This window comes from Mastigoproctus giganteus, chromosome 3 (genome assembly GCF_048544385.1).
Source record: "Mastigoproctus giganteus isolate SK-2022 chromosome 3, ASM4854438v1, whole genome shotgun sequence".
Taxonomy (NCBI): Eukaryota; Metazoa; Arthropoda; class Arachnida; order Uropygi; family Thelyphonidae; genus Mastigoproctus; species Mastigoproctus giganteus.
This window is the reverse complement of record NC_143577.1, coordinates 30,414,610-30,440,312: the sequence shown is the minus strand read 5'-3', so window position 1 is coordinate 30,440,312 and position 25,703 is coordinate 30,414,610. Positions and strand designations below refer to the sequence as shown.

The following is a 25,703-nucleotide window of genomic DNA, read 5'->3' as shown; positions in this document are numbered from 1 at the left end:
CAAAGGTTGGCAGGGTTGTTAATGACAGTAATGGCAGTGTGCTACTGCAACAGGATCTAGATAATTTGGGCAGATGGGCTAAGAAGTGGCAACTGAAGTTTAACCTTGACAAATGCAAAGTACTGCATATGGGTAGAAGTAACCCCAGAGAAACGTACCAACTGTGTGGTACTACACTTAAGGTGGTAGAAAATGAAAAAGACCTGGGAGTAATTGTGCAGTCAGATATGAAGTTTTCTGAGCAATGTAGACAGGCTGCTAGGGCAGGTCATGGGGTTTTGTCAATGATATATAGGAATTTTGCTAGCAGGGAAAAGGAGGTGATTGTCCCTCTGTATAAGGCAATGGTCAGGCCACGCCTTGAGTACTGCGTACAGGTCTGGAGGCCTCATTTTAGGAAGGATGTAGATTTGCTTGAGCGTGTACAGAGAAGAGCAACACGATTGGTGAGGGGAATGAAGGGATCCTCTTACCAAGAGAGGCTTAAGTTCTGCAAATTGCAGTGGCTGGAGACTAGGCACCTGCGCGGTGATCTGATTGAGGTCTATAAGGCCTTGAATGGGTTGAGCACGCTGAATTCTGATGGGATCCTCCCACTTGTTCAGAATACGAACCTACGGGGACATAAGTTCAAATTAAGAAAGGATAGATGTAGAATAGATGTGCGGAAATTTGCCTTTAGCCAGCGGGTGGTTAATTGCTGGAACAAACTTCCATCTGTCGTTGTGGAAGTTGATAGGTTAAATAAATTTAAGGAGGAACTGGACAGGCAATTGGAGGGTATGGTGTGATTTTTTTTTTTTTTTTTTTGGCTGATGCTGCATAAGCTCCTACACTTGCTTTCTTGCATCAAGTGCCACTACTACTACTACTACTACTACTACTACTACCACCTGCAGACTGGTAAAGAGATCAAAGCCGTGACAGGGGGAGAGACATACAAATACCTGGGGATGATGGAGGCTCAGCAGTTGGAACACAAGGAGGTCAAAGTCCTACCTGACCCAAAAATACTATCAGAGCCTGAGAAGCCTGCTCAAAGCAAAGCTGAATGGAGGGAATATAGTAAAAGCTGTAAACACCTATGTGGTCCCAGTGCTAACATACTTCTTTGTGATCATACATTGGACTAACACCAAGCTGGAGGATATCATGAGAAAGACAAGGACAATTATGACCAAGAGCCACCAACACCACCCAAAGTCAGCTGTGGAGAGGCCGACCATAGTGTGAAAAGAAGGAGAAAGGGGTTTGATATATCTCATTGAGCAATAGAAGAAAGCGATAGTGAACCTGAAGGATTACTTCAGAAAAACACAGCACCACTCTACCAGGCCATAAGGAAGATAGACCAGCAGTATACTGAGCTCAACCTTAACAAGGAAACTCCTCCCATCCAGACAGAACAAATGAAGCTTGAAAGATGGGCAAAGATATCCCATGGCAGACATCACAATGACCTCCATCAAGATTACATAGATAAAATGGCTTCCAATGCATGGCTCATGAGTGGGATGTTTTTCTCTGAGATTGAAGGATTCATGCTTACCATCCAAGACCAGGTAATCAACACCAGGAACTGTAGAAAATACATTGCCAAGGAGCCCGGAGTGACAGATGATACATGTTGACAATGTCACCTGGCCTCAGAAACAATCCAACAAATCATTGTAGGGTGCAGGATGATCATTCAGATGGAGTACACTCATAGACATGACCAGGTAGCCAGGATAATACATCAGAAGCTAGTGAAGAAATACCAGTTGATAAAAGAAGTGTACCATTCTACAAGTATGAACTTCAGGCTGTACTGGAGACTCCAAGTCACAAGCTGGGACTACACCATAATATTGCACAAGACAATACTGCACAACAGACCAGACATAATCCTTGTCAACAAGAAGGAAAAGGCTACCTATCTGATCAACATAGTGGCGTCTAACACTGGCAACCTCAAGAATATCCATGAGGAAAAGATCAGGAAGTACACAGACCTAAGGCAAGAGATCAAAGAGATGTTGCATATGCAACAAGTAACAGTTGTTCTGATCATTGTAAAGTGATCTCACAAAATATGAAATAACAACATTAAAACAGCCACTTTATTCACCAGATCTCATATTGTGTGGTTAACAATTGCTTAAAGGTTGTTGTTTCAAAGATGATGATAAAGTGCAAGCTGCTGTGATGAAAGTGCTAAAGTGAATGGCATTAAAGGTTTCCTGGATTGTTGCCAACAATTTCACAGATGTTAAAAAATGTGTTGCTTCTGAAGGAAATTTTTAATGATAAGCACATACCCTGATGAGCCAAAACATTATGACCAGCAAGTCTTTATGCAAAACGAAGCAACTGCAGGTGAACTACGGCACGTGCACAGGTCGGGACATAGTATAAAAAACACCTGATACTGAGCTCCGTTAATCAGTGTTACTCTTGTTCTTCAGATGGAAAAGGCAGTGGACTTAAGCGAGTTTGACAAAGGCCAAATTGTAATGGCCAGATGACTGGGTCAGAGCATATCCAAAACAGCATGGCTGGTGGGGTACTCATGGTCAGCCATGGTTAGTACCTACTGAAAGTGGTTCGAGGAGAGGAAACACACGAACTGCTGGCGAGGCGTTGGACGACCATGGCTTATCGATGCTCGAGGTGAGAGAAGGCTCTCCGAGATGGTACATGGCAACAGAAGGGCGACTGTGGCGCAACTTGCCGGTAATTGGAATGCTGGTGACGGGAGTAATGTGTAACAACACACAGTGCATCGAACCCTGCTGAAAATGGGGCTGCGTAGTCGCAGGCCACTCTGAGTGCCTGTGCTAACCACGGTTCGCCACCTACAGTGGGCACACGAGCATCAAAACTGGACCTTGAGTGATTGGAAGAAGGCCATCTGGTCCGATGAATAAGGGTTCCTGTTGCACCATGTGGATGGCTGGGTGTGTGTGCGTTGTTTACCTGAGGAAGTGATGGCACCTGGATGCACCGTGGGACAAAAACAAGCCGGTGGTGTCATGCTTTGGGTGATGTTCTGCTGGGATGCCCTGGGTCCAGTCATCTATATGCCTGGCACTCTGCCATCTACCTAAACATTATTGCTGACCAGGTACACCCTTTCACGGCAACGGTCTTCTCTTCCCGGCGATGCCGTCTTTCAGCAGGATAATGCACCATGCCACGCTGCCGGGGTTGTTCGAGACTGGTTTGCAGAACATGAGGAAGACTTCTAGGTATTGCCTTGGTCTCCAAATTCCCCAGACATCAGTCTCATCAAGCATCTGTGGTTTGTGTTGGAACAGTAACTCCGATCTGCGATGTCTCAACCACGGACCTTGCATGAGTTAAATGATCTGTTAGTTATGTTTTTGTACCAGATACCACAAGAGACATTTAGAAATCTTGTAGTGTCCATGCCTCGCTGGGTACGAGCTGTTTTGGCTGCATGTGGAGGACCAACATCATATTAGGTAGGTGGTCATAATGTTTTGGCTCATCTGTGTATATGCATTTTCAAAATGAAATCATACCAGGAACTTTTTTAATGTGCTGCATATTATTGATATAATATTATAACAATGGTTGTAATAATAATAACATAGTGTAATAAATGTATTTTTAAAATAATCATTTAGTGACATTTCCTCTGTTAGTATTATTATGTATCAAATTTCACTAATTTTTCCCTCCCCACTTTCCCTGCAGTTATGAATCTGGCATTCTGGAGGATCCAGCTAAGCCTCCTCCCCAAGATTTGTTTAATATGACTACAGATCCAAGAAAGTCACCAGATAGCCCTGAAGAAATAGAAATTGAATTCAAACAAGGTTTTTATTTATTTTATTTTTTTATTAACTTTTTATTTTTCTTATTTATTTTTATTTATATTAGGAAAGGGTATATTAGAATATATTTTAATTTTATTCAGGAATTCCTGTTAAAGTAAAAAACTTACAAAATGGAACAATAAAGACTACCCCATTAGAAGTTTTTCTCTACCTCAATGAACTGGGGTAAGTACTAAAGCCTAGATTATAGATATATAAAAGCAGAGTTTTTTTATCCTGTTCTGCCAAAATAAGTTATGAAAATAAAAACTCAGTATAGTGATAGTACAAACTTCTTTTGTACTTCATTCAAATGCAGAATAGTTTGTATTTCCTATTTCTAATCAAATTCATAGAATAATACAAATTTTATTTCTTCTTTTGAAAAATGGAAGTGAATTTATGCAAACAAATTTTAAATTTTCACTTTGAAATGTAAAAATGTTTTTTGCATATGGTAGAAATGTATGCACTGAAAAAATGTGTTTGATTATAGTTGGGAAAATTTACCATGGCTGTGAGGAATTAAAATTTTTTTGTAATTTTTTTATACCTTATTGCTATTATACTACTTATTAAATTGTAGGTATAGCTTAGCTTAATTAAAGCTACTTATTAAAGTAATATTGAAAACAAGGGGAAAGCTCCTGAAGCAGCTTCTGTGATTATTCTCTTCCATAAATAGTGACTTAATTTAGGGGCACAAAAAATAATTAAATTCCACACAACCAAGGAGGTAAAATTTCACAATTATAATGAAACATACATTTGTTCAGCTATATCTACATATATGTACTTTGAAAATTTCTATCCGATTTTATTAAATTTATTTATTTTATATAAATTTATTATTTTATTTAATAAGCCTTATTTAATAAGATTAGGTTACCTAAAATTTTGTAAACAATATTATTAAGCTTAAGTTTTAAAAAAATAGCTTTCAATTTTGTTGCAAAGCTTGATTTATAGTAGTTAATGATGAAGAATCAATGATGATTCTTCAATTGAAACAGTTGTCAGTTATGTTTATCAGAGGGCGCCTCCGTAGCCAGGTGGGCAGGAGTAGCAGCAGTGCGTAGCACACGCTTCTTGATTAGACTGGGGTTCGAGCCCGTGACCATCAAATACGGAGGATGCGGAAAGGTCAGGGAATGACCACCGCATATACCCAGAGCAATATGGCCTTAGTTGGTAATGTTCCTAAAAACCAAATAACAACAACATGTTTATCAGAAACCAATGAGAGATGAACTTCATACAGTGAGATTGTAGGCGTCTCCCTAGCCAGGTGGGAAGGAGCAGTAGTGCGTAGCACACACGCTTCTTGATTAGACCGGGGTTCAAGCCCGTCACCACCAAATACGGAGGATGCGGAAAGGTCAGGGAATGACCACCGCATATCCCCGGAGCAATATGGCCTTAGTTGCTAATGCTCCTAAAAAAAAAAAACCAAATAACCAAATAACAGTGAGATTGTCAAGCTATTGACCTATTGTATGGAAATTATGAGAAAGTTGCTGATAGAATTTCCTGTTTTCTTGTATTGTATTTTGCTATATATTGTATAGGTGCAATATTGAAGTATCAAATAAAGGAAAGGTGATTTTATCAAACACTGTAAATGAAAGACATAAACAGCATCAAAGAAATGCATCGTTTGCATAACATTAGGCTTGTTTTTTTAATATTTTTATGTTTAAAATAGTTTTTATTTATTTATTTTCTTTTTATAGATTAATGTTTTATACCCAAAATTGATATTGCATTCTGAAAAAGTCTGTGTCCACTTTTTTTGGATTTTAGAATATGCCAACCTTATGTGGGTCCAAGTCAGACTTTGAATTTCATTATAGATGCATTTCAAATCATCCATACTAAATTAAAAAAAAAAAAAAAAAAAAACTATCATTGAATTCTATCATCATGCAAGCCTCTTTTTTAATTTTTTGGGGATTAACCGAGCCCCTTGTTAAAAAAAATAATAGTTTGCAGAAATTCTTCTTGAGTGAGTCCCTTGTTAACAAATTGACAGCACACTTCTGATATTTTCCCTTTACATGGCTCTGGCCAGCAGAATGCTGATATGGATGGAGGAATGGATTGGAAAGGAACTTCTTATTTCTTATAAGTGTTGCTGCCTTGTTTTAAGATTCACCTATAAAAGGGCATTTGAATAATGCAGTTCTCAAGAGGTTCATAACTTCAACAAAATCCACTTCAATATTTTGTAAACTTCTATAGAGTTGTCATAGTACAAATCCAGTTTGAAATTATTCAAAATAAATATTAGACATAGAACCTTGTACATGTGTTAAGAATACTTTGACTGCATTATAGAAAGAATAGATTATTTTTTTTATCAGAAATTCGCTGGATAAAATTGTTATGTGCTCATAATTTTTAATTATTTTTTATAGAGGAAAGCATGGAATTGGAAGAATTGATATAACAGAAAACAGAGCTGTTGGAATGAAATCACGAGGCAAGCTTATAAGCTTTCCACACATTTTGACTGTTTTATAATGTAATGAAATAACCCCCCAAGTTCATGGAATACTTAATATTTTAAAACTTCAGAATTATTATAATATAATCTTCATAGAGTCCAGAGGTTATTACAAAAAAATGTAATTCTAACTCCAAGCATGCTAAAACTTAAAAATTAACTTTTTCTACCTCTATATTAGATTTTTTTTTTTTTTCTGTCACAATAACATAATTTTCTTTAGTATGCTAGAAATAGCTTCATTTCTTATGTATGTTCCTTATATTTCTATGTTTCATGTATTCCTTATATGAATTCCATAAAGGAATTTCTTTTTGGTTCTCAGTAAGAATATGAATTCTAATAAAAATTTTACTAGAATCCTAAGTATTTTTACAATTTTTTAAGTTCTGGCAAAAAACAAACAAACATTTCTGTGTATTAGTGTAGGCTATTTTCAAAAGATTATATAATGACAATTTTCTACTCATTGATATACAGGTAGTCATCAACTTATGACCTATGTGCTTTACGACTGCTACTGCATCTCACACCGCGTTTCAGTCTGAACTGAGCATACACATGAGGAGTTATTCAGTGAGGGGAATGCCAGAGGTGTATTCAACTCTGGCAGTAAGCTAGAGAATCTTGTAATAACTGAGAGTAAAGTGGAGGAGAAATTGTTGAAGATAAATACAAGAAAGGCACCTGGGGTGGATAGAATCTATCCAGTTATATTAAAGGAGGCAGCAAAGGAAGTAAGCAAACCCTTAGCCATAATTATGAGAGCTTCCTTGGACTCAGGGGAAATACCCATGGACTGGAGATGTGCAAATGTGACCCCAATTCACAAAGGAGGATCAAAAGGCGACACAAGTAATTATAGACCTGTTAGTTTAACTTCTGTTCCCGGAAAATTAATGGAGGCACTGGTTAAAGAAGCACTGCAGGATCATCTAGACAAGACTTCAGTTATAGCTCAGACACAGCATGGTTTTGTTAAGGGGAAGTCTTGCCTGACCAATTTGATTGGATACTATGATGCAGTCACAAAGGAACTGGATGCAGGGAATAACTTTGATATTATATACTTGGATCTTAGAAAGGCTTTTGATACTGTTGCACATGGAAGACTGCTGCACAAATTGGAGCAGTGTGGCATTGGAGGCAAATTGCTGCTATGGATAAAGGGGTGGTTGAGGGGGAGAAGACAGAGAGTGGTAATCAATGGACACTGCTCATAGTCGACTAATGTTATTAGTGGAGTCCCTCAGGGTCCAGTATTGGGTCCATTATTGTTTTCTGTATTTATAAATGATATCGATGATGGTATATCAAGCTTAATGTCCAAGTTTGCAGACGATACGAAGGTTGGCAGGGTTGTCAAGGACACTACTGACACTATGCTACTGCAACAGGATCTGGAAAGGTTGAGCAGATGGGCTGATAGGTGGCAAATGAAGTTTAACATTGGCAAATGTAAAGTACTACATATGGGAAACAGCAACCCCAGAGCAACGTATCAACTCTGTGGTACTACACTGACAGTGGTAGAGAATGAAAGGGATCAGGGGGTGGTTGTGCAGGCAGATATGAAGTTTTCTGAGCAGTGCAGACGGGCTGCAAGAGTAGCTCATGGTGTATTGTCGATGATATATAGGAATTTTTCTAGCAGGAATAAGGAGGTGATTATTCCCGTGCAATGGTCAGGCCACACCTAGAGTACTGTATACAGGTCTGGAGGCCTCATTTCAAGAAGGATGTAGGGATGCTGGAACGAGTACAGAGAAGGGCAACAAGATTGGTGAATGGAACAAAGGGGTGCTCTTACAAAGAAAGGCTTAAGTTTTGCAAATTACAGGGTCTGGAGACTAGGCACCAGCGAGGTGATCTGATTGAGGTGTATAAAGCCTTGAATGGTTTGAGCATGCTCAATGCTGATGGGATTCTTGTTCTTGCTCAGAAAAATCACCTGAGAGGGCATAAATTCAAATTGAGGAAAGACAGATGTAGGATAGACGTGAGGAAATTTTCCTTTAGCCAGCGGGTGGTTGGTTGGTGGAACAGACTTCCATCCCTTGTCGTGGAAGTTGATAGCCTAAATAAGTTTAAGGCTCAGCTGGACAGGTATTTCGAACGAACAGAGGGGTGAAGTGGAAGTGATTATTTTTTATTTATTTATTTTTATTTTATTTAATTTATTTTATTTTTTTTTGGTTGATGCTGCATAAGCTTGCTTTCTTGCATTAAATGCCTCTGCTAATGCTAATGCTACATACAAGATTGTTGCTAGGAAGAATGCTATATGCACGTCAATCCTCTCTTAATGCAGTGCTCTCAGATTTTTCTACTACACTCACATGCCCTATTCGTGTGGTCCCCGAAGCCTAATGTGAACGGTTGTGCATGTAGCGTCAGCGCACTGCCCAGTAACGTGTTTTGTGCAAATAAACTAGTCTTAATCTGTTTAGTCAGCTTTGCCATCACAGTCGAACAAAACATCTTACTGATGTATGTATGTCGTGATTCATGCGTCTCAATCTCTGTTTGCATACATTACATTCACTATTTTTGGTTCAGTTATATTTGTGTTACAATTGGCATTTTTTTTTAAAATCCCTGAACATGTCAACCAAGAGGAAACTTTGTCTACTCGTAGACCTGTTAAGAAAGAAAGGCCATTGATTTAGAGACAAAATTGAAAGTGATCAAGCAGCATGAAGAAGGAAAGAAGGTGAACACTTTTAAGTTATCTCATTCTACAGAGTCGACGATTTTGAAGGACAAAGAAAGAATTAGTGAAGTTGTTAAAGGTTCGGCACCCATGCGAGCAACAGTGATAATGAAACAACGTACAGGGCCCATCCATGAAATGGAAAAATTATTGTTTCTTTGGATGTAAGATCAGATGTAGAAGCAAATACCTTTAAGCCTTCTTACAGTGCAGTCGAAGGCTAGAAGTCTCTTTCAGACGCTGAAGAAACGTGCCAGAAAAGATTACACTCAGACATTTATAGCAAGTTCAAAAGATTCAAAAGAAGATTCAACCTTCATAGGGTTCGAGTCACTGGAGAATCAGCAAGTGCAGATGTGGAAGGTGCTCAAGTGTTTGTTAAAAGTCTGGATGAAATAATTACGGAAGGAGGGTATCAACCAGAGCAGCTTTTCAATGTGGATGAGACTGGATTGTTGTGGAAAAGGATGCCAGAACGCACTTACATTCACCAAGAAGCCAAAAGCATGCCTGGTTTTAAGGCACTTAAATATAGGCTGACTTTGCTCCTTGGCAGGAACATCGCAGGTTTTAAACTGAAGCCTTTTTTAATTTATCATTCTGAAAATCCCCGTGCATTCAAGAATGTAAACAAGCACACTCTGCCTGTATACTTCCGTTCAAACCGAAAAGCCTGGATGACTCAAACATTGTTTGAAGACTGGTTTATAAATTGTTTTGTACCTCAAGTTCGTGAATATTGCTTCGAGAAAGAAATTCCTTTCAAAATTGTATTAATTTTAGATAATGCACCTGGCCAACCACCTCACCTAGACCACCTCCATCCAGATGTAAAAGTTGTTTATTTGCCGCCAAATACAACTCCACTCATTCAGCCTATGGACCAAGGGGCGATTTCCACATTTAAGGTCCACTATCTTCGAACCACTTTCGCCCAAGCTATAGCCGCAACAGATGCCGACCCAGAACTATCTTTGCGAGAGTTTTGGAAACAGTACGATATTTATAAATGCATCAAAAATATTGTGGCCGTGTGGGAGGCTGTGACAAAGAAATGCATGAATGGAATCTGGAAAAACTGTGTCCATCCTTTTGTTAATACTATTGATGAATTTAATAGTGAACATGAACTTGAAATGGTTACGGAAAATATTGTAACAGTGGCAAATGGACTTTCTTTAGAGATTGAAGTGGAAGATGTTGAGGAGCTGCTACAGCAAGAATCTGGAGAACTTACGAATGAAGAACTTATCACTTTGGAAGGAGAAAGAATGGCTGAAGAAGAAAGGACGGAAGAAGAGAAAAATGAAGATGAGGAAGAACCAGAAAGAAAATTCACCACTAGAGGGTTATCTGAAGGTTTTTCTCTACTAAATAAACTTCTTACACATTTTGAGGAAATGGACCCAAACATCGAACGATTTGCAGGGATTGAACGAATGGTACAAGTTGCTTTTCAGCCATACCATGAAATTTACAAACAGAAAAGGAAACAAACAATTCAAACAAACAATACAAACAGTTCAAAGTTTATGAGAAAAACAACTCCCACTACATCAAGTGGCGGCATTGATGACCTGCAGCCAAGCACGAGTGGTCAGTAAAATATTTCTTATCTATTTTCTACATATGTTTTGTTTAGTTCTTTAAGATAAAATATTTTTTAGGTTTTATACAGTATTTGATATCTTTTTCATATTTTTTATTTTTATAAATAGTAAACCAATTGTATTGTACACAGTGTCTGTTTACCTAAACTGGTCCGACTTACGTCCAAATCGCTTTATGGCCGGTCGGTCGGAACCTAACATGGTCGTAAGTCGACGATTACCTGTATATATATATAGTGACAATTAAAAGTAGCTTGTAAATAATACTGGGTCTAGTTACACATAATCAGAGGAACAATTGCAGATAATTTACACAATTCTCATTTTAATTTACTCCACAAGTAAAAGTTAAAGAAAATTAAATCATGGCTCTGAATTACAGTGCAATGTTCATAAACCAAGCCTGGTTATACCCTGGCTTTGGATATAATGCAAGTGTGATATGTTCACCAAGAGGGACTTAAAAATAAAAATGCAGTTTATGACAGAACATGAATTTTACAGTAGATAATAGCAAAAGCAAACTCTATATCTTAGGGAACAGAACCAGCCACTGCAGTGGTTTCAAAAATGTGAACCACTGAGCTCTTGTAGTCTCTTCTCTGATATATTCCTTCAATTATATGATTAAATTTTTATAACCAAGTAGTTATCTGAGAGTGATTACTGCAAATGTTCAGTTTCTCTCCTCTACAAATGTGACCATAATTTTACTTTGCAAATAGCAGCATATGCCTTTTTAAAGGATGAAACCACATTTACAATGGCAAAAACTGCTAAAGGCTAATGTGAAATGTGCATGAATTGATGTACAGTTTGTATATTTTTATAAGTTGCTGCTACTTATAACATTAGCAGAGACTTGTAGATCATATATACAGATTAGCAGTGGCTTGTATATCATATGGCTTACTATACTTTTTAAATTTTGGAGTAGTATTTTAAATTCTTATAAAAGTAGCCATTATCTACATTAATTCTAAATAGAATTAATTATGAAATGAAATTTATTTCAGGAAGTGTCGGACCAAGTTATTTTTGTGCCCAGGGCTGAAAAATTTTTCAGCACCTCCTTTACTAAGGATATATATATATATATATACACTGGTAATCAAAGAAAGTGCATCACCTAGGAATTTCACATTTCTAACCCTTTTTCGCAATGGTATGTTACTTTAACGACTAGCATCACAAATAGAAATATAAACAAAAGATATTTATTAATAGTTAAGGCAAAGCTAAGTAATATTTGACAGGTGCTCTCAAAATATTCCAAAATGAGTATTTGCAACCTTTATACAACAGTTTTGATAAACACAACAATTTTGGCTGAAATGTTATCAGAAGCCCTCAATTTGCTCAGTTTATCATTTTAAATGGAAAACAAAATGAAAAGTTCACCAGGTGCAAACTAATATTTAGTTGAACCGCTTCTGGCCCTGATGACAGCAGCAGCACACCGTTGAGGCATTGACAAGATCAATTTCTGAAGATAATCAACTGATAGTTTGTGGTTCCAAACATGAATTATGGCTTCCTGAAGTTCACGAAGGGTCTTTGGTTTCTTTCTGGCTACTGCAGATTCCACATGATGCCAACAGTTCTCTATAGGATTCAGGTCTGGGCTGTTTCTTGGCCAGCTAAGAGTTTTAATGGACCGTTCTTCCAACAATTTTTTTCACCTGTAACAAATGTAAACACATTACTGTTGAACCTATAATGCAGAAATGAAGCTAAAGTAACTACAGAAGTGCCTACTTACACTTTTCGCCCGATGACAAGGAGCAGAGCTGTCCTGAAAGATGCAGTTACTTGGCAGGTTGAAATGGTCTCTAATGGTTGGCAGCAATTTGCCTTCCAATATAGTCAGGTATCCATTGGCATTTACGGAACCTTTTATAAACTGTAGGTGACCTACTCTGCAATACGAAATGCACCCCCATATCATTTGGCTGGTAGGGAATTTCACTGTAGACACCACACAGTCTAGATGGTATTCTTCACCACATCTATGGCAAATCATTTGTCTCCCATCAGAGGCATGTAGGTTGAATTTCTTCTCATCCGAAAAAAAACTGCCTTCCATTGCTCTGGGGGTCCATTTGACATGCTCCTTACACCAAATTAATTGGGCTGGCCTTTTTCATTTTTTGTGTGAGGAGGGCTACAAGTCCATTTTTGAAGAGGAGTCTTTTGACTGTTACTGTACTTGCTACCACTCATGTATGTGCTTTCCATTCTCTTTTCAACTCAGACGAAGAAGCTTTACAGTTTTTAAGACATAAGCGTTTCAAAATGCAGTCCTGTTTTGGCGTATAGACTTGTTTGCATCCAGTTTCTTTTTTCCTATCAGCAGAACCAGTATTCTTGACTTTGGAAAGAAATTTACTCACTGTCAACTGATTACAAGACACTCTATAAGCAATATGACGGGAAGAACACTTCCTCATGTAAGGCGACAATAGCATCCTTTCTTGGTAGTGTCAACTGCATGTAACTCGCCATCCTGACACAAGCAAGGAATGACTGCAACTCTTGCAGAGCATGCTTATATAGCTGAAAGTAACAGCTGATGCAATATTACATCATCACCTACACGTGTCAATCTTATATGATGCAATCTGTAAGAAATATTGCCATATACTTACATTATTCGGACAACAATTACAATTTCAAGGGGTGATGGACTTTCTTTGTGTGTGTGTTTCCATGATTTGTAAAATTTGGCACCCCTTAAAGAATGGTGCCCTGGGCAAGGGCCCTGCTAGCCCGTGCCTTAATCTGGCACTGATTTAAGGTTTTTAGAATACTTGATTATTTAAAATTAAGGTTAAAGAATTTTAAATTTGTTAACATATAAAGCTAAACATCATTCCTCAACTAGCATATCAATAGTGTTGGTTCATGACTTAACTTTGTATTCATAGCTCTTCTATTCACATTTGACTCTTACAAGTGAATATTTCCTGCTGCTTCCCCTTGGCACACAGTATATGGGGTTAGGGGTACTGCACGGATCAGGTTTATGGCTTTGCAGGGTTTGAGTTTTATCAGTTGGTATTTTGCAAGGCTTCCTATATGCTATATGCCAAAAGCTTCCTGTGTGTTTTCATCTTCACACTAGTTTTTTTGGATCCAGTTGTTGTTTGTTGAATGTATCTATAATGCTTGCTGTGAAATATCTGGTTAGCCTTTCACGGTTAGTGAGAAATCAATGGAGTTTTCAGTACATTCCTGCTGATAGTCTAGCAGACCCTTAGGATAGACTAAGATAATTTTGATATCAAGTATATCAACTTTCCAGTTGATATACTTGATATCAATTTAATTCCTTGATAATCTCAAGGAATGTAAGTCCCCTGAGATTATATTTGATTCCAGGGTGTTGCATGAAGATTGGAATGAGGAATGGCCCTTGAGTTGATGAAGGATTCCTCATATCTTATTTAGCAATCTAAAAATAGCCAATATTCAATTCCAAGGAAGGAACTAATGTTTCTCATAGCTGAAGGCCAAACACTAGATACATGTAGAACTATATGTAGCTAAGCATTTTAGAATGTAGTCCTTGACCAGCTTAGGATTGTGGATAATAGTTAGTTATTGTTTTAGAGCCCGTAAGGCAGAAAGGGTCTTGGATTTCACTGGGGAAAGGTATGGATTGAGGGTGCAATTCTCTCATTGTATACAAAAGCTAAATTCAGATAAGCTGTAATCTTTAACACCTGAGTTCCATTTAGGTAGACAAGAAAATTGTTCTTGATCTTCCTGTTAATGATGAGTTGAGCTGATTTGGTGGGATTCAAGGATAAACAGAGATTTTAGGTATGACTGAAAATGAAGTATGCAGGTATTTGCACACTTGCATACCTTTGGAACAGATTTAGGATCTATAGATGTAATTATGAATTTTATATCATCTGTATGTGTAAGGGAATTGATATTTTGATTATGATAAGGTTCAAAATCCACTGCAAATAAAATGGATGATAAAACTCCTCCTTGAGAAATACTCCACATAACAGTGAAACTAACTTCCATATCCTTATGAGTAACTTTAAGATATCTTTTCTCGGCTGTCCTGGTTAGTGTTTTTATGTTGGCTTTTATTGAAAGTACTCTTCTGAGATTGATTGAAGGGCTGGTACCGCGATGGCATTGCATGCTGATTTTATGTTGAAGAACACTGTATCCATTTGGGCTTTACATTTAATGCTTTCTGAATTTGGAAGAGTGTTTCTTATAAGTTGTGTCATTGATCTTCCTCTAATAACTGAATGAAGATGTGCTAGTCTGTGTTGAAAGCAGTGTTTGGTTAAGGTTGATAGTAAAGTTTTCTCGGCCAACACGAAAACAACGAGAAACATTGGATAACTTACGCAGAAAATTAGTTTCCCGACACCGGACTCTAGTGCTGCTCGCTCGGTAACCAGACGGTAGGTGTTATCAGTCTGGAGCAAAGTCGAGAACGATATATTGATTGACAGGTAGGCGGGGCAAACAATGAAATGATTGGTGGTGGGCACGACAGATGATAAGCTACTGTGTAGTCATTGGTTGGCATTATAATGTGTGTTTATGAGTAAAGAATGGTGCATAATAGTTTTGTGATGAACGGTAAACAGGTAATAGTAGCAATGAATCTTTTAAAGATGGAAGAAATTTGTAATGAAAATAAAATGTTGGTTGATTTTTTGATGAAACTAAATTAATAAAAGTTTCATTCTGTTCATTTTTATGTTTTTTTTCTCATTATTAAAATCAGATTTTTGGAGTTCATGAGTGTTTTTACTATATTGTTGATTTAGGTTTGGTTACGAAAAAGGAAAAGGTTTCTTTATTTTTTGTTATATTTCGTAACATGACCTTAAATGGTAGGTTAGGAAATAACAGAAAAGGTTTCCTAATATTTTGTGACCTAACCTTAAATGTTAGGTTAGGAAATAAAAGAAAGATTCTTTATATATATAACAATAAAAATAAATTAGAATAAGAATTAAAAATAAATAAATAAATAATGCCAGCAGCATGGCAAGACAGAAGAGTGAAAATAGTCAAAATTGAACATAACGATAAAACCAACAGGGAGGGAAGAGAGGGGTAACAAACACCAGGGGCTCACATCTAGTGAGTATGGGCTTGGCACACACAGGGTCCTGAGATGGATATCATCATTCTTATCTTTCTTGGTGATTCCCTTCTACTTTTGACACACACTCTCTCTCTCTCTCTCTCTCTCTCTCTCTCTCTCTCTCTCTCTCTCTCTCTCTCTCTCTCTCTCTCTCTCTCTCTCTCTCTTCTCTTGGGGTAACTCAGGAATTTTTTTTTTGACTGGTGCAGCATAAGCCTTGCACCATATAGCTAATAATAATAATAATAATAAAGAGTAAAAATATTGCAGCAGAAACTCTCTAAGATAATTAGAACATCTAAATATAAAGATAATAAAATAATAATCCATTAAATTTCGAATGGCAATTAAATGGAAATTTAACAGCCCCCCCCCTTCTCACGGGCACCAAGTACAAATTTATGTGAAATATCACCAACAGAGATGTAAACCACTACACCACTACAATATATATATAGCTATTCACAATATATATATATATATATATATATATAGTGAATAGCTATTGAGGTGTTGATTGACATTATGATACATGTGTATCCATATGAGTATCTTTAAAAATAAAAGTACAGTAATAAAAAATTAATATTTTGTTAATAAACAATTTATGCGTTAGTCCACCCATGATTCTAAAGAAAAAATGTTAGGTTACTCCCTCCATTTCAGGAGGGGTTCAAGCCCCCATGGGATTCAAGTGGAGGTAACATGACCTTTTTTCATCATTAGGGCATATTATTGAACAAGAAAATAAAAAACAGTCATAAAAAAATTTATTTTTTTATGACTGTATTTCTAAATATGACTGTGATTCTAAAGAAAAAAGGTTAGGTTACCTCCTCCACTTTGGGAGGGGTTTAAGCTCCCATGGGATTCAAGTGGAGGTAACCTGACCTTTTTTCACCATTATGGAAAATGTTCATTAGGGTATGCACGATAGGGCAAGTTACCATTACTAAAACTACTATTATATTTAGGCCACTCGAATAATTAAATTTATCTGCCATGCTGTGTCTTAGGTCTGTTAATTGTGTGTGTTCTATGGTCGATTTGTCTGTTTACTGGACGGAAAACCCCAGTTTCTGGGGAAAAACCTTGCTATCTACGCCTGAGACCAACTAACTCAGCCACGGAGTGAAAAAAAAAGTTTATGATTCTGGATTTTAATAATTTTTTGGGCGCATTTTGATAGTGGATTTATCTTTTATATTTGAGAGAGTTGGCTCTTGCCTATTTTTTTAGGTGATGTGGTTTTTTAGTCTTCTTCCAAGTTCTGTATGGAACATGGAAGAAGACTAAGCTTGAAATTTTGAGAGAAGATATTTTCTATTTTTCCATAGTCATTGGCTTGTTGTAATGATTGATTATACTTCAAGTACAGTGAGATTTATAGACATATAGGAGAGTAAACTGATTGGAATTTATCAGTGCCTCAGTGATTTTTATACCATCTGTATTTTTGATAAACTATACCCAGTTGATTCTTCCCTTATGCTGATAGGGTTATTAGATATTTTAATTGCATAGCAATCAATGTATCATCTAGCAACTTTTTTTTTGAATCGCTATATGTTTAGGCCCAGGCATGTTTAGCCTAAACATTGTGATTGATCTAGTCTTTATTGTGGTCTGGAAGGGTGGGAGTATATCACTCCTATTTGGATCCCATTATCATTTGCATGAAGTGTGGCACAGATTGCTTTGAGAATTTCTGAGTTACTGCATTTAAAATTTTTGTGTATAAACTAATTATACGCATAATCATTGTGCTCAGCTTCATTATCAAGGTGTATTAACCCATAGTAGTGTATGTATTTTGATCTTTTCAACAGAATTCTTGAATATTTAATAGAGAAACCAGAGAAAAACTGTTTAAAATGTATTATGAGGATGGGGATCAAAATGATCCTGTGTGCTTGTCTATAATATGGCTAAATACAACTCTTAATTTTCTTGATTCTGATATTTTTATTACTGGAAATGCAACATTTCATTGACAATCATGTAGAAAATAAGAATATTAAATTTAATATATTTTAAAATCTCTCCAGGTATCTATGAAACTCCAGGTGGTACTGTTCTATATCAAGCTCATTTAGATTTGGAGATCTTCACTATGGACAGGGTAAGCTCCATTTCTGTATGTTCTGAATAATTTAGAATTTGATAACGTAGTAGTAGTAGTAGTAGTAGTAGTGGCATGTGATGCAAGAAAGCAAATGTATGAGCTTATGCAGCATCAGCCAAAAAAAAAAAAAAAAATCACCATTCCCTCCAAATGCCTGTCCAGTTCCTCCTTAAATTTATTCAACCTATCAACTTCCACAACAACAGATGGAAGTTTGTTCCAGCAATTAACCACCCGCTGGCTAAAGGAAAATTTCCGCACATCTATTCTACCTCTGTCTTTTCTTAATTTGAATTTATGCCCCCTTAGATTCGTAATCTGAACAAGTGGAAGGATCCCATCAGAATTCAGCGTGCTCAACCCATTCAAGGCCTTATATACCTCAATCAGATCACCGTGCAGGTGCCTAGTCTCCAGCCACTGCAATTTGCAGAACTTAAGCCTCTTTTGGTAAGAGGATCCCTTCATTCCCCTCACCAATCTTGTTGCCCTTCTCTGTACACACTCAAGTAAATCTACATCCTTCCTAAAATGAGGCCTCCAGACCTGTATGCAGTACTCAAGCCGTGGCCTGACCATTGCCTTATATGTGATTCAAGATACTGTAAAATTAATTGTTGAAAAAAAAAAAAAAAAAAAACAAATAAAAAATATTGTATTTTGTTAGTTATAAATTGTCTTGTAACAAAGCTTTGTCACAAGGCAATTCATAACTAACAAAATACAGATATTTGTTTCCTAACATATAAAATACCTATTTCCAAGGAAAGAATGCAGTACTTTTAGGCATGTTTGTATTTGCATGAAATACTTATTGTTACCTTCATCATGTCCATCCATCCATCCTCATCTCTCTGCATGTAATAACTTGACTCCTAGTGGACAAATTATCGTGAAATTTTATATTTGAGTCTTTTAGAAAAACTTGTCAAGCCATCCCAAATTTTATTGAAGTTGGACCAATACAAATTCAGTATTCTGTTTTCATAAAATTTCAAATATCTCAATGCTTAATAGAAATATATTTAAAATGTTTAAGCATCACTTGATTAGGAAAGTTCAACAAATTTTCAGTGTATATTTTCTTAGTCCCTGGGAAGGTTTTAGGATCATTTCAACTCAACAGCTTTTCCCCCCTGAAGAAACCTATATTAATTTCAGATGTTTGAGTTTTACTAGAGAAGGGAAGTTGGAGCAACACCAAATTTTCAGCATACAGTTTGTTGATCTCTGGTATTATTATATTAATTATTCAGTGCATTGAAAGTTTGCCAGCTGCATGTTATTTTTTGCCAAAGTATTTTTTGTTTCAGTGTCTTATTCATAACAATAGTACTTGATGGGAAACCCTTGATCTATGCCACTTTGCATATTAGCTATCTAACTGCTTTTTTTTTTTTTTTTTTTGGTAGTCGTTGGTGCATCGGCTTCTTTGGCCATAATGCACCTCCCAAGGTTTTTGCAGTACTTTGATCCAAGCCTGAGGCGGGATTCGAACCCGCAACCTTTAGGTTGCCAGGCAGACACTTTACCCACCCGGCTAGCCCGGTTGGCAACTATCTAACTGCATCCCCGCATGTATGTCATACCAGATTTGAGTTTAACATTACTAGCAGTCAAGATTGGTCAGAAAGAGATTTTACATGCATATCTTAGTACTTTTCATGCAATAAAATTATTATTTAATTTATTTCTTAAATTTTGGGAATGCATTGAGTAGGCACAAATTAGCATACACAAGAAAATATTCTATTAATGCATCTATATGAAAAAATTTATGAATGTATATTTCGTATAGATGCATTAATAGAATACATATATACAAAATATACCTTTTTGTAGTGTTTGTGCATACGAGATGTATCTCAAAGGGATTAGATTAGTGGTTTTCACTTCCTAGGGTTTTAACATTTTCTTATTAATCAGTAGATTTTAAATGATTATCATTATTTCATTTTTTAATTCCAGTTAACCTTCCTTTGTAACAAGTTAGTACAAAGTATCACTTTAGTTTGACATGTAGACATGTAGACATGTATAGTATCTTATGTAGGACGGCACCTGAACGAAAGTTCATCTCCGTCTTTGTACACTGTGATGGTTACAGAAAGCACTGTAACAGGCCAGAAATGTGTGTAACGTTATGTTCGTGCAGTGTGTGTGTTGTTGTGTTGTTTAGTTGTTTCTGGCCGTTTTGTCACCAGGCAGGCGATCACCTGGAAAGCCTGCCCAGTGTCCGTCTACACCACGGGGAGGTAGGCCACAACTGCGCAAGAACCATGGCCAACCTCAACAGTCACGTACTGAATGTCCAAAGAGGATTTGGAGCCATTCAAAAGAACCCCGCGCCAGCAAGCCGGCAACAGCGCGCGCACGCACACACACACACACACACACACACACACACACACACACACACACACACACACACACACACACACACACACACTCCCAGGAGAAAGGACAGCAGAAGACGAAGAAATAAGGATGAGAATAGCATAAAGTAAAAAAAAAAAAAAAAAAAAAAAAAATAAAATCTTTATCCATTTCTTGCCCACATCTGTATGCAGTGCTGCCCAAAGTGGTCCACAAAGAGAAAAGGTGTATTGTCAAACAGAAGTTGTAATGTCATTCAATCATGATCGGCAGGAACAAGTTCTAGATATAATTCTGAATTCTGTTAATCTGGAGTGGTGTCAGAAGTCTCTGGTCGATGACGGTATCACTGAGCAGAGGTTTAGTTGAAGAGAGTCTTGATAAAGGATGAGTCAGAGAAGTGCAGCATCTGTCAAAATCTTTGTGTGTTCTTGAAAGCCACAACAATTTTGTATATGACGTCATCAGGACGACGAGGCAGCGCACAGTTGTATTATGATTTATGATGCATTTTCAGTTTCATTTCTTGAATTAACATTGAGGTTGAGAGCCTTCCTGCGATTAAAAGCAGCATTGCAGAAGGTTTGAAGGGCCTGGAAATTGTTGACAGAAATGAGTATCTTCTCACCTCCGGGACACAAGTTTGGTACTGTTGCCTTAAGAGCCGATCTTAGATCATCGTAAATGGAGCATTCAAAAAGTACGTGAGGAGAGTCTTCCGGTAGCCCACATCGACAGGAGACTGTATTGGAAAGTCTGAATTGGTAGAGTTTTGCGTTAAGCGAACCATGCCCAGTTAGTATGTAGGAGGTAAACAGTGAGGGTGAAAACCATTTTCTGGTGGATGATGCAAGTAGTGCAGTTACGTCGGGAACGAAGTTTTTGGTGATAGCTCCTTTTTCGGTAGAATTCCATCTATTCTGCCAGGTATTCACTAACAAATTCCAGCATCTGGTTCGCTCAGTTTTGGGATCAGTCTGAGGGTTAACAATGATTCCCTGAAATTCCACGGAAATGCCTTTGCGGATGTAAAAGCAAAGCCCTCTAAACACAACATGCAAGTCAAGTGGTATGGTGCCTGCAAGAGTCTGTAAAGCTGGAGTTGATACTGTTCGGCAAACGTGAAGTAGGCTGAGGAGAAAGCAACGTTGAATAGTGGATAACTTGGTTTGTACTGTTTTGAGTGCAGTACGTCTAAACCAAAGGCTGGCAGCGTAGGTTGTAATTGGGATTATGGCAGCATTGTAAAATAGATGTAGGGTTTTAGTGTTCAGTCCCCAGTCATGTCTGGTAATTTGGAGCAGCATCGCGGTAAAACTCTTAACTTTGACAGACAGATGTTGAATATGCTCAGTAAAGGAAAAGCGGTCGTCGATGATGACTCCTAAAAATTTGGTGCTTCGGACAAGTGGAAGTGATTTCTTGTCAAGTTTTACAACTGGTGGTCTGCGATAGTCTAATTTGTGTTTAAAAATCATGATCTTCGATTTTGTTGGGGATAATTTTAATTTGTTCTTAGAGGACCAGGACGATAGTTCAAAGAGTACTTTATTGGCATAGAGTTCTAATTCAGATCTTGAGTTTCCATTCACTAAAATGATAATGTCATCTGCATACGCAAGTTGTCGCACATTTTGAAATTCAGGAGTCCTAAGCAGCCAATCATCGAGAACTAGGTTCCAAATCAAGGGACCTAAAATAGATCCTTGGGGGCAACCACGGGAGACAGATCTGTTAATCTTCGTGCTTTTAGTGATGACGGTGACGGTGCGATCAGCAAAATAGTTTCTAACAAGTTTATAAAGCTGAAGAGAGCAGTGATTGGAACGGAGTCTGCTGAGGGCACTTTCCCACCATAAATTATCAAAAGCGCATCACTTTAGTTTGTAGTAAATAATTGAAGTAGGTGAATTGCCATCGTTTTTGCTACATCTCATATTGTGAATGCCTTCACGAGATGTCTGTTATTGCGCCAACTTGAATAAGCAATGCTATTGCACACTATCTGGCGTCTCTCATATTATGAAGCTAAACTTCATAACTGGGTTGTCACTCATTGTATCATTGGGGCACCTACCTGCCCACCGATGAGAGGCCAACAAATTTCGAAATGGTGTTGGCTGGGTAATGGTATCTGCCAAGAATAAAGAACATTAGCCTTCTCTACTGGGAAAGCATTGCTTATTTGAATTAGTCAATAATAAGCAACTCGTGAAGGCATTTACAATATGAGATGTAACAAAAATGTGCCATTTCACCTACTTTGATGATTTACTATGAATTAAAATGATGCTTTGCATTAACTTGTTCATCTAGTGAATTTCCCATAGTCCGAGGCTTTCAACCCTAAATCCTTTTTAGTACTTGTTTTTGTACTTAATTTATTTGCCTATGTCTTCCACGACAGCCTAGTCAGTACAAAACATCACCATCTACCACTTTCTTGGATAGGTTTGGGTTTGAGTCCCATCTGTGACTAGAGGAATCCTTTAGGCCTCTTCAGTTGGAGCTGTACTTAGCCAATCTCAGATGGAGGGATTTTCCGATGCACAACATGCAAATAAGCCTGTAAGTACGTACATCACACAGCCAAAAGACATGTCCCATATTGAGATGGGACACCCAATAAATTGCTTCCCTACCCACAGCTGTGTGGTGGCAATCACATCATGTCATTTGTTCTGCATTTTAGTCAGTAGGATTTTGTGTTTAATTTTAGAAATATATCTTCTGCTATTATTTATTAGATTAAATTAAATTTTTTATTTATATTAACAAGCATGTATGCATTATAAGCTGGCTCCTATATTTTTAGGCACGTTAGCATATATACATAATGTTTAGTAATGTATTGTGCTGCTTTTCATGAAATTTTGTTATAAATTAGCATTAGCATTAGTAGAGGCATATGATGCAAGAAAGCAAGCTTATTCAGCATCAGCCAAAAAAAAAAAAAAAAAACCCTCTCCCATTTCACCCCTCCGTTCGTTCGAAATACCTGTCCAGTTGAGCTTTAAATTTGTTTAGGCTATCAACTTCAACAACAAGTGATGGAAGTCGGTTCCACCAACCAACCACCCGCTGGCCAAAGGCAAATTTCCGCACATCTATCCGACATCCGTCCTTCCTCAATTTGAATTTATGACCTCTGAGGTGATTATTCTGAGAAAGATGAAGAATCCCATTGGCATTGAGCATGCTCAAACCATTCAAAGCCTTATACACCTCTATCAGATCACCTCGCCGGTGCCTAGTCTCCAGACTCTGTAATTTGCAAAACTTAAGCCTTTCTTCGTAAGAGCAACCCTTTGTTCCATTTACTAATCTTGTTGCCCTTCTCTGTACCCGTTCCAGCAGCTCTACATCCTTCTTGAAATGAGGCCTCCAGACCTGTATACAGTACTCAAGATGTGGCCTAACCATTGCCTTATACAAGGGAATAATCACCTCCTTATCCCTGCTAGAAAAATTCCTGTATATCATTGACAAGACACCATGAGCTACTCTTGCAGCTTGTCTGCACTGCTCAGAGAACTTCATATCTGCCTGCACAATTACCCCCAGGTCCTTTTCATTCTCCACCACTGTCAGTGTAGTACCGCAGAGTTGATACATTGCTCTGGGGTTACTGTTACCCATATGTAGTACTTTACATTTGTCAATGTTAAACTTCATTTGCCACCTCTCAGCCCATCTGTTCAACCTTTCCAGATCCTGTTGCAGCAGCATAGCGTCAGTAGTGTCCTTAACGACCCTGCCAACCTTTGTATCATCTGCAAACTTAGACATTAAACTTGATATCCCATCATCAATATCATTCATAAACACCGAAAACAACAATGGACCCAACACTGAACCTTGAGGAACTCCACTAATAACATTAGTCCACGTTGAGCAGTGTCCATTGATTACCACTCTCTGTCTTCTGCCACTCAACCAGCCCCTTATCCATAGCAGCAATTTGCCTCCAATGCCACACTGCTCCAATTTGTGCAGCAGTCTTCCATGTGCAACAGTATCAAAAGCCTTTCTAAGATCCAAATATATAATATCAAAGTTATTCCCTGCATCCAGTTCTTTTGTGACTACATCATAGTATCCAATCAAATTGGTCAGGCAAGACCTGCCCTTAACAAAACCATGCTGCGTCTGAGCTATAACTGAATTCTTGTCTAGATGATCCTGCAGTGCTTCTTTAACCAGTGCCTCCATTAATTTACCTGGAACAGAAGTTAAACTAACAGGTCTATAATTACTTGTGTCAGCCTTTGATCCTCCTTTGTGAATTGGGGTTATATTTGCACATCTCCAGTCTATGGGTACCTCCCCTGAGTCCAAAGAAGCTCTCATAATTATGGCTAGGGGTTTGCATACTTCCTTTGCTGCCTCCTTTAATATAACTGTCCCATCCACCCCAGGTGCCTTTTTTATGTTTATCCTCAACAATCTCTCCTCCACTTTCCTCTCGGTTATTACAAAATCATCCAGCTCACTGCCAATGTTTACTTTACCTTCATCATTCTCCTTCCTGAATAACTCCTCATGCGTGAATGTAGATGCAAAATACTCGTTTAGATTGTTAGCCACCTGAGCAGGATCCTGAACTGTTGAACCATCAATATCCAGTGGACCAATCTGATTCATCCCTTTCCTTCTCGAGTTCAAGTAGTAGTAGTAGTAGTAGTAGTAGTAGTAGTAGTAGTGGCACATGATGCAAGAAAGCAAGTGTAGGAGCTTATGCAGCATCAGCCAAAAAAAAAAAAAAAAAAAATCATCACACCATTCCCTCCAAATGCCTGTCCAGTTCCTCCTTAAATTTATTTAACCTATCAACTTCCACAACGACAGATGGAAGTTTGTTCCAGCAATTAACCACCCGCTGGCTAAAGGCAAATTTCCGCACATCTATTCTACATCTATCCTTTCTTAATTTGAACTTATGTCCCCGTAAGTTCGTAATCTGAACAAGTGGAAGGATCCCATCAGAATTCAGCGTGCTCAACCCATTCAAGGCCTTATAGACCTCAATCAGATCACCGCGCAGGTGCCTAGTCTCCAGCCACTGCAATTTGCAGAACTTAAGCCTCTCTTGGTAAGAGAATCCCTTCATTCCCCTCACCAATCGTGTTGCTCTTCTCTGTACACGCTCAAGCAAATCTACATCCTTCCTAAAATGAGGCCTCCAGACTTGTAAGAAATACTCAAGGCGTGGCCTGACCATTGCCTTATACAGAGGGACAGTCACCTCCTTTTCCCTGCTAGCAAAATTCCTATATATCATTGACAAAACCCCATGACCTGCCCTAGCAGCCTGTCTGCATTGCTCAGAAAACTTCATATCTGACTGCACAATTACTCCCAGGTCTTTTTCATTTTCTACCACCTTAAGTGTAGTACCACACAGTTGGTACGTTTCTC

At 37.8% G+C, this 25,703-nt stretch overlaps 1 protein-coding gene across 1 annotated transcript in view; it reads left to right on the top strand.

Annotated features, from left to right (window-relative positions):
* The window catches only part of Ass (argininosuccinate synthase), a 73,415-nt gene that overhangs the window by 27,665 nt on the left and 20,047 nt on the right, over window positions 1-25,703 (top strand). Inside the window, exons 7-10 of the mRNA XM_090369227.1 lie at window positions 3,703-3,824; window positions 3,926-4,010; window positions 6,242-6,306; window positions 17,833-17,906. Of these exons, the coding sequence (XP_090225353.1) occupies window positions 3,703-3,824; window positions 3,926-4,010; window positions 6,242-6,306; window positions 17,833-17,906 (346 nt within the window). The remainder of the gene's footprint in view (window positions 1-3,702; window positions 3,825-3,925; window positions 4,011-6,241; window positions 6,307-17,832; window positions 17,907-25,703) is intronic.